Raw genomic sequence first — 9,923 nt, forward strand, 5'->3', positions numbered from 1 at the left:
AACAACATGTTGATCGCCGCTTCTAGTTATGGAAATCGCCAATAAAAGTGAAAAATAATGTATCTAATTGAAAACCATAAGTTGCATCAATACCTATGATTCAAAAAAAACTGTCACACAAACATCGAGTCATTTTGACAAACAGAGAACACACAATCAAATGTAAATATTTGTGGGCGAAAAAGATACGTCGACCCCAGGATGTAAAGGCGACAAATGTTGATAACGTTTTCAAGAACTTCAATAAATCATGACCGATGTTTATTTTGTGATACATTTTGGTTTAGTGTAGAATTTATCGTTCAACCTTCATGGTTCGTTTATCGCATATCGCACAAAGTGGTTCAAAGGAAATGAAAATGAGCAATACGCAGTGATTGTACAGTTTTATGTAGAATATTTGCTTCCATATAGGCAGTCACTTCACGGAAAATTGAATTTGGTAGGTTCAATGATAAATATCGCCAATTCTCTATCAAATTAAGGATTTTATATATTCCTTGTTGTTGTTACTGGACATTATTGATCTTATTTATCATTAACAGAATACAGAACATATAAAACATGTATGTATGTATGTATGTATGTATGTATGTATGTATGTATGTATGTATGTATGTATGTATGTATGTATGTATGTATGTATGTATGTATGTATGTATGTATGTATGTATGTATGCATTCATGCATGCATGCATGCATGCATTCATCTATCTATCTATCTATCTATCTATCTATCTATCTATCTATCTATCTATCTATCTATCTATCTATCTATCTATCTATCTATCTATCTATCTATCTATCTATCTATCTATCTATCTATCTATCTATGAGTGCATGTATCTATGTATATACGTAATACTACGTATCTTTGTATCTATGTAAGCGTCAATATAGTTGTGTACGTGCTCACGCAAGTATATAGATGGATGCTTGATGGATGGGTAGCTTGGTGGGCGGATAATTGATGGATAGTTGGATGGATGGCTAAATGCTTGGACAAACGGATAGAAAGCAATGTTATATGAATGTATCACTGTATTTATGAACGTACGAATGAATGTTTAGTTCTCGCGCATTTGTGTGTGCCATGTGTGTAACACACTTAATGCAGAATAGTGCTGAGGTTAAGAAATCAATGACTTATTATAGCCTAACACTAAGACGCATTATTGATGACACGATCTGTTAAGATGGCGATATAACACAAGCTAAACAAGGTCCTGTATTCAGTCCTGCCTCACAAAGTTACATGATCATACTTTCGTCGAAGAGGGCGCATATTCTAGTACTAAAAATGTGTTCTTTATGGTAGGCCAAGTAAGACGATACTACGTATGTATGTATGTATGTATATATGTATGTATGTATGTATGTATGTATGTATGTATGTATGTATGTATGTATGTATGTATGTATGTATGTATGTATGTATGTATGTATGTATGTATGTATGTATGTATGTATGTATGTATGTATGTGTATCCATCTGTTTGTCTATCTATCTGTCTATCTGTCTGTCTGTCTATCTATCTATTTATCTATCTATCTATGTATCTACCATTCATCTATCTATCTGTCTATCTATCTATCTCTATCTATCAATATGTATGTATCTGTATCAATCTATCTATCTATCTATATTATATTGGTTATCTATGTATCTATCTATGTATCCATCTATGTATCTGTATCTATCTATGTGTGTATCTATGTATATATATCAATGCGTTACGACGTTTTTTTTTTTTCCATCGATCAGCAATTTGCTCCTCTTTCACCTCACCGTGTCCTGTCGGGTACTAATAGGTACTAGTATAGGATGTCGGAGTACAGGAACAGATTTGTGGCTTAAAGTCGTGAAGTATGAACTAAATTGTGATACGTTGTAGGAGAATTCGAAGGGTAAAAAGCATACTGCAGGAATGCACGAAGAACTAGCAACCACAAGACGACAAGATCCGAATACGACGAAACGATGCGAGGATCCACCACCGTGTATTACAGCTCACCTTCTCCACCTTCGAGGAAAAGCTAGCGAATGGACGTCTGGATGCAGAAGCAGAGTAGTGGCTCAAAGTCCTCAAAGATACACCGTTAATTTTTTAAACATAGATGTTACATACTACTCGTTCCTTCTACCTCGCTGTTCGTAAACATACGTCTTATTAACATGGTTATTTGCAAGCAGTTAAATAACTCTTCATATCATCCTCTGTACACGTGGATATCATGCGTGATAGGACCCTTTTACACTGTTACATCAACGTCATGATCATTTTAAGGTTTTATTCATGGGTTCTTGATCAATTGGTCACTAGGCGAAAGGTAGCAAGTGAACTTATTACATAATAATCGTAAAGTTGAAGTCAAAAGCGAGTGACCTTTGTAACACTCTGCGCCTGTTACCTTTTCCCAAACTATTTGTACTTTATTCTGCAGGGAATTAGCTCTCTGCGATATACCAACTAGATACTAATACACAAGGACGACAAAAAGTTGTAGTCGTTGAAGTTTGTTGGACTCATAGCTGAACTAGACCGGCAAATCCTGGACTGACAAAAGCCCAACTCCCGCAAAAGTATAACAAAAGTATCCCTTTATACATCAACAGGTCTGCTTTACATACACATCTCAGCTTGTCTGTTGTTTGTTTGTCTGTCTGTCTGTCGGTAGGTCTGTCTGTCTGTATGTCTCCTTTCCTCACTCGCTCCCTCCCTCCACTATGCTCTCTGTTTGCCTTTCACACACTCCCTCCCCTTTGATATTATGAAGAGGTATTTAATACAGTTTTTACAAAAATAACAGAAATTTGTGGCCGCAAATTATGAGTTCTAACTTAATTTAAATGCATTTTCATCTTGCTGACGTCGCGTTGAGGACATGCGATTTATAAACGTTGACTTGCTACTAGGGATGATCCCCAGCCACTTTGAAATAAGAATATCACCCGAAGAGAGTTTTAACTTGCAACTAACCTGTATGCGTCATCATGAATCACGTTATTGAACGTCAAGACATTCACGATTATTACAGGTGTAGTTAACCCAAACTCGATTAACAGTTTGATCAAATCAAACCAATCCGTCTGCATCAATATGTGCAGAAGGGAACGATTGAAAGTGACATTCAAATGGGCTCATAAACGCGTTTAGTACCTTTAAACAGCGTGAGGCTAGATGTTTGTAGGATTCTGCTCGTACAGACTTCATAAAGCGTGATCACATGTTATTGTGTCAGCGTTATTGTGCGTGTTGTGACACCATGCCACTTGAGCTCATTCCGGTACAGGATGTTAAACAGTATGATCTACGTATGTTGTGCGTCGATAAACTTTGCGTTGGGTTAGTTTTTCTCTAAAAGCATACAATCATAATAAGACAACTGTTCAATTTTATGTTAATTTTAGGTGACGCTACAAGCTACTACGATTGAAAATTTAATTTAGCCTATGATTTTAAGAAAAGAGTGGTTTACAAACTCGTAGCTCTCTCATACATGTAGGAAATTCAATGCATTCGTCGTCACCATTAATCTTCTTGTATCAGGTTTGGACGGCGTGTTAATCCAGTCTGAGTATCTCTGGATTTTGTAAACTCAAAGTGAAAGCGAGAACACTTTTTTTTTCATTTGTATTTACAATTATTTGTTCAAACTGATAAATTTCGAAAGTGCGTGTTGGAAAGGATACTCCCAAGTCTGTCAACATAGCTTGTTGATCACTATGTGTGTTGCTATCGATGGTGAATGGCGTACTGTTTCACACAGACTTTAGGGCATTCTTGAAAACGTAATAATTGTAAACCCCTAAAGTACTGACATGGTTTTAAATCGAAAAGTACAATATTTTGATAGTTATAAGGAATTCAAACATCAAGAAGCGTTTGTATTTCCATTCATTTTGCCAGTGAAGGTGTATCAGTATTTTCATTTGCACGATAATATAATCACACGTCACTTTTAAATTTTATTTGCTTCGTGTATATTAGCTCGACATCGGCCCTGCATCCTTTCAAATGGTTCGCTACATTTCGGCGTCTCTTTTGGAGCGTCGTTACTCAGTAACTTTAAGATGGTTTTACGTACTATATACTCCATTACATTCTAAAATAGTTGTAAGGACCTTTCGTACTAAATGTACATCGATGTACTACTAAGTTGTAACTCTCTAATTGTATAGATTTCTTATAATAAATGTTAAGCTCATCGCTCAATATTATAAAGAACGTAACACTCCTTTGCTCTCCGTCTGTCGCTGTGTGTCAGTCTCTATCTCTCCATCCATCTGTCTGTCTGCCAGTTTCACTCTTTTTCTGTCTGCCTGTCTGTTTCAGTCTATTCGTCTCTGTCTCCGTCCGTCTCTGTCTATCTGTAAGTCAGCCAGTCTGTCTCTGTTTGTCTGTCTCTCCTCTGTCTGTCTCTCTGTCTCTCTGTATGTCTGTCTCTCCTCTGTCTGTCTCTGTCTGTCTGTCTCTCTGTCTGTCTCTCTGTCTGTCTGTCTTTCTGTTTGTCTGCCTGTCTGTCTGTCTGTCTGTCTCTGTCTGTCTCTGTCTTCTCTCCCCCTCTGTCTGTCTGTCTGTCTGTCTGTCTGTCTGTCTGTCTGTCTCTCTCTCTCTCTCTCTCTCTCTCTCCTCTTCTCTCTCTCTCTCTCTCTCTCTCTCTCTCTCTCTCTCTCTCTCTCTCTCTCTCTCCTCTCTCTCTCCTCTCTCTCTCTCTCTCTCTCTCTCTCTCTCTCTCTCTCTCTCTCTCTCTCTCTCTCTCAACTGTCAATATAGATGTGTCGTTTACAAGGACAAGATCGACAGTAAGCAACACGAATGGACCACATCTACATTTATCTCTGTGATAACGCATTCTAGATATCCTTCTCGTTTGGACGTGCAATATTTGGACGTGTAACAAGGTATATAGGAAACAAGTGAATGATCAAGTTACTGTGGACTCTTAAGAAGAATGACCAAGACCTTTGATACTGTGGACTCTTAAGGCGATGAGTTGCTGGAGTATGCGTATATTACTCAAACTTATGTAAACAAGGAAAAATAAACAAGGTGATAAATCCCAAGTGGATTAGAAGAACGCTGTGTGATGGTTTCAAAATATTGCTATCAAATAATTACCATTAGCCGAATGTCTACACTACTCCGACGACGAAAACGTATAGCCCAGCCATTCATTTTTTATAATACTGCTGTATTTCTAAAGTTTTGCTATACCAGTCTGAAGATAAAAATATAACTGCTTTGTGGTTGAAATACGTAGAAATCTCGCTATACGCACGATATTTTGACGATTTGAAGTCTCACGAATAGTCGGACGAGCCTATTGCAATATTGAGTCGTCGGAAAGTTTATCTGGAAGTGAAATATAGAAACCGTTGGTGGAGCAGCCAGAAAGTTTAAACGCACTTCGGCAGACAATTTATAGGCTCTTGATGAGATTGTCGCGCGTTCCTTTCAATTGATGGGTAGATCAGAACAGTTGACGTCTCGTGTTTTGGCTTGTCAAGCAGAGTTTCCAGAATCATACAGGCATCTAGTAGGAAGCGACAAAGACACACTGCTGAGTACTTGCGTCGGATACTATGAATATCATTGTCACCTTGACTTACGAGTTTAAATAGACTTTTGCTATTAAAATTGTTTAAATCATCCTTTCTCCAAAATCTTCCGGCATGAGTACATTCAGTCAAACCATGGGAGAACGTTTTGTGTCTGTAGAGACAATATTTAAACATGTTTTTTATCTGTCAAAAATACTGAAGCACTGTTGTAATCGCGTTATAGACTCGAACTGTTTTTTAGAAAATGCTTGGATTTCACAGATGTGTTGGTAATCAAATTGCGATTCCGGTTACACAATGGATCCGAAAAAACGTCATACAGCGCGTGGGTCAGACAATTCAGCGCTACCCAGTGAGAAGAAATACTTGTGTGTGCAAAGAAACTCTGTCCGTATCCAGCTGATTCCTAAGAGTGGACTCTCTTGCGCAGTACGTGCCGGGTGGAAGTAATGAACCTTCTGGTAGTTTCAGCGGGATGCAGAAAAATGTATTCACGGGGACTGGTACCAAGTGGAGACACGCTCTGGTAACTAGGAAGCGTTCAAGAATGCACGATACATCGCTATCAAAGCAGAACGAAGTCGACGCAATCAAATTCTCTCACGCATAACCGCTTCCTTCCATTCGTTCTGTAGATAAGAAGAAAGAAATAGATTGTCGTGTGTATGATTAATGACGTAAAACACGTCAAACTTTTGATGTAATGATTAAAGCCGGGTGTGGTTGGGGTAACTTCCTAAACTGAAAAAAAAAATCACTGTCATAAATGTTATGTCTTCCTATCTGTGGCCGTAAAGCAATATTACCAGGGTATGACTTTCTATGGCCCGAGGTTATTAGATTGTATTTTACCACGGGCAAGAAGTAATCGTTGTTTGGAACCTTGTGTCGTTTCCATGGATGAAACCCACAGTTTTTATTTGAAGTGCTCTACTGGACCCGTTTACAGACAGGATATGAAGCTGTGCTCGGACGAGATTGTTTGTATATAAGCACCCAGGTCGAACGAGACGCCACAGACGCGTAGAGAAGGCCCGAGCCCAAGAGTCAACGACTGGTGTTGTTTTTCATAGCTGACATAAAATAGCGTCAAGCGCGCACTTTTCCGAAAAATGGCAAAATTAAGGACTCCTTTTAGTAAGTATATCGGTTTATCTTATACCATAATCACGTTATCATTGGTGTATGTCTGTTGCCTATTTGTTTGTTGCAGATTATATATAGCTGCAGGTAACGGTTATTACCATACGGTTTTTACAGAGCTTGTGACATTCCTTCAATCACAAAAAAATGAATTAATGTTGGTGTAACATTTTGCCACATGGTGGCAATCTGAAAAAGGACTTTATTGTATACGCCGGACAAGCGGATCCAATTCTTCGTCAGTCATGGTACATCTGTTTCAGTGATGTCCGTAACTTAATTGCATGAATGCAAAGTTTTCCTTCGGGATTTTATACTTAATCATACTTTACATATATATTTTTCAGGTTTACTGTTCATTTCTGTCGTCGTATGGTCTCAACTCTGTGGAAGAGCGGTCTGTTCGTGGAAGATCGGATGCAGTGCTAAACTACCGCCATCACTTTGTGGTCTGAAAAGATCGGGTCCAGCGCCGAATTCACCGTCGCCGATCAACAAATCCCTGGAGGAGTTCGACTTCCTCGACGCCGATGATAATATGCAAATCACAACTAAGGATCTGGAGATGATCGTTGGCGACCTTGAAAGGTTAGATACCGATGGTGAGTTATACGCCTCGTTAAAAATAGCAGTAACATAGTTCTACAATTGGTATAATATGCCTTGTTAGATGTTTTTCGAAGTGAATAACATAGAGCAAACCAGTCCAGTGTAAAAATATCAGTAGCAGTAAATAGCTAGAACGCTGTTACTTAAACAGAATATGCTGCTATCAAGGTCTGACAAATGAATAGATTTGAAACAGTTTTACTCATACATGTATATAAGCTACTTTAGCAAGTTACACGATGAACTTGGCGTTCAAACTTTAAGCAGAACAATGATAGATCACAAACAATTCAGTTTCTGCCGCTCCTCTGCGAATTTAAAACTGTGAGTTCGGCGAAAGTGGAATGTTTCCGATGTTTGGAGTTACAATAAGGGACAGAGACAGAAGATATGTTATTGTCCTCTTACTATAGAATTTGCCTCGGAGATACTTTTTGGGACTCCTAAATTTGTACTATAATTTTCTTGTGTACTACATGTGTGTGATCGCTTTGAACATTCACATGTATGGTAGATGAAGTTTAACCGCCGTGTCTTTTCTAAAACAATTTTCGATTAATCTTTAGATATATAGTTTCCACAAAGTATAGGGACAATTTTAAGTTTAAAAAATCAATAAATTTTACGTAATTTGTTTCTGTCATCAAAAAGTTCGTTCGGTTCAGTCTATAGACTGTTAGTTTTCAAAGAGAATTATTAAAGGTTCCAGGATGAGATTTTTAACAAAGGTATAATTTTCTATTTTAGTCGCATCTTTCCTCGCGTGATATAATTCCTTTAGACATTGTATTGATTGGCAGGATGACAGGAAAATTTAATCACAGATGCAATGGCGTTTACTTTGTGCGCAGTGACTCAGAAATCTACTCTGTGAATGGGCATAACAAAACTTCCAACAAAATCAACTGTACCTATCTTTGCATTTAATTGAACTAAGCCGCTTTTTATTTTGCACTTTTGTCTGTTGAATGTTACGGTTTATTACCTCGTTGGGAGTATGCTTGGAATTCGTGACATGCGCACACGTTTATCGTGTCCATTTCCTCGCCGTCGTGCACAGACAATTTAAAACTGCCATCGGACTTTCCTTCGCTGTAAAAACAAAAGTACCGACGGAATTAAGACGCCAATCGCGCTTCAGTTTTGCATCAGAACAGCTGTCTTCAAACCATATTTCGAGATATTTTGAGCGCCCAGTTGAACAGAACTCAATGTAAAGCAACTTGAGGTACATCTGTCGGCCATTGGACAACCTCTTTAAGACGGTATAAATGAGTGCTTTTCTGAGGGCGCACTGGATATCGAATAAATACAAACATACCCCGTAAAATTTAAGTTAAATCATACCACAACTCAGCAATAATCACGTACCTTTCCTTCCACTGTCTTTTTTTACTGCGAAGAGGTTGCAAGAACTTGTCGCGTCGTATTCCTGCAGTAGATATTAAAAATGGTAACTTATTATCCTTACTTCCATCAAATAATGAAAGAATCATTTAAAAAATATGATATTTGCTTTATGGTTTTTTTTCTTAACAAGACATGAAGCATCATACGACCGTATAAAAGCCCATAAGGGACATTTTTTGTGAGAAAAAAAAATATTATCTCGTGCGCACGAGATACTATCTTGTGCGCACGTGAAAGTATCTGGTGCGCACCAGATAGTATCTCGTGCGCGCCAGATACTTTCTCGTGGCCACGACATAGTTTCTCGTGCGCACGTCATAGTATCTGGAGCGCACGTCATAGTATCTCGTGGCCACGAGATAGTATCTGGTGCGCACAAGATACTATCTGGTGCTCACCAGATACTTTCACGTGCGCATAAGATACTATCTTGTGTGCACAAGATAATAATTATTTTGTCGCACAACAATGACCCTTATGGGCTTTTATACGACCGACACTAGTTAGCATTTTTTTCTCACTCTACAGGTGACAATAAAGTATCCGTTACCGAGTTTTTTTTGGGAAACACAGACGGCAAAACTCAACCAAGACACTGATAAAATAAATCAACAATCTATTTCAAATCTATTCCGGACCATATATTTCTTCTTGACTTCAACTTGCAAGATTAATTACTACTAATATGAACTCCTTTTTTTCTGAATTATTGTATTATATTACTGAAATTGATCTGCTGTAATTTTTTTGATATTATTTCGAAATCTAATGACGCTGATATCGCAACAATAAAGTGTGTTGGAACATGTATCAAGCGTTTGTTAATTTTTTGCGAGCGTGTGAGACTCGATCGATCGATGGACTCATACCAAGGCATGGCATGGCATCCTCGCCCATACGGATTGCAGAGTGAATGTCTCCTACCACGTTAATCACTAAAACCCCCAAGAATTGTCGTTTTTTTATCGTGACATTCTACCCTTTCTTACTTTTGCAGTAAATTAACTGTCTATAAAGCATCTTTTATCACCCACTTTGACAAACACACACAGTATAATGGGTTTATTCACACTCTATGAAATCTGTTGAAAACGCAATGTCCTTCTAGGCATCCATGCTAAGTTCGTCGAGAATCAGATTCTACAGACAAAGGGGTTACATACAAAGATCTTCTGAAGACCTACAATAAACACGA

At 38.1% G+C, this 9,923-nt stretch overlaps 1 protein-coding gene across 1 annotated transcript; it reads left to right on the forward strand.

Moving 5' to 3' along the window:
* Positions 1–6,553: 6,553 nt before the first annotated feature.
* LOC139117830 (uncharacterized) lies at positions 6,554–9,538 on the forward strand. The gene is made up of 3 exons (XM_070681070.1): positions 6,554–6,703; positions 7,057–7,311; positions 9,257–9,538. Exons 1-3 carry the CDS (start codon positions 6,679–6,681, stop codon positions 9,325–9,327), a joined length of 351 nt encoding a protein of 116 aa, XP_070537171.1. The 5' UTR covers positions 6,554–6,678; the 3' UTR covers positions 9,328–9,538.
* Positions 9,539–9,923: the final 385 nt, after the last annotated feature.

Source organism: Ptychodera flava, chromosome 18 (assembly GCF_041260155.1).
Source record: "Ptychodera flava strain L36383 chromosome 18, AS_Pfla_20210202, whole genome shotgun sequence".
NCBI lineage: Eukaryota > Metazoa > Hemichordata > Enteropneusta > Ptychoderidae > Ptychodera > Ptychodera flava.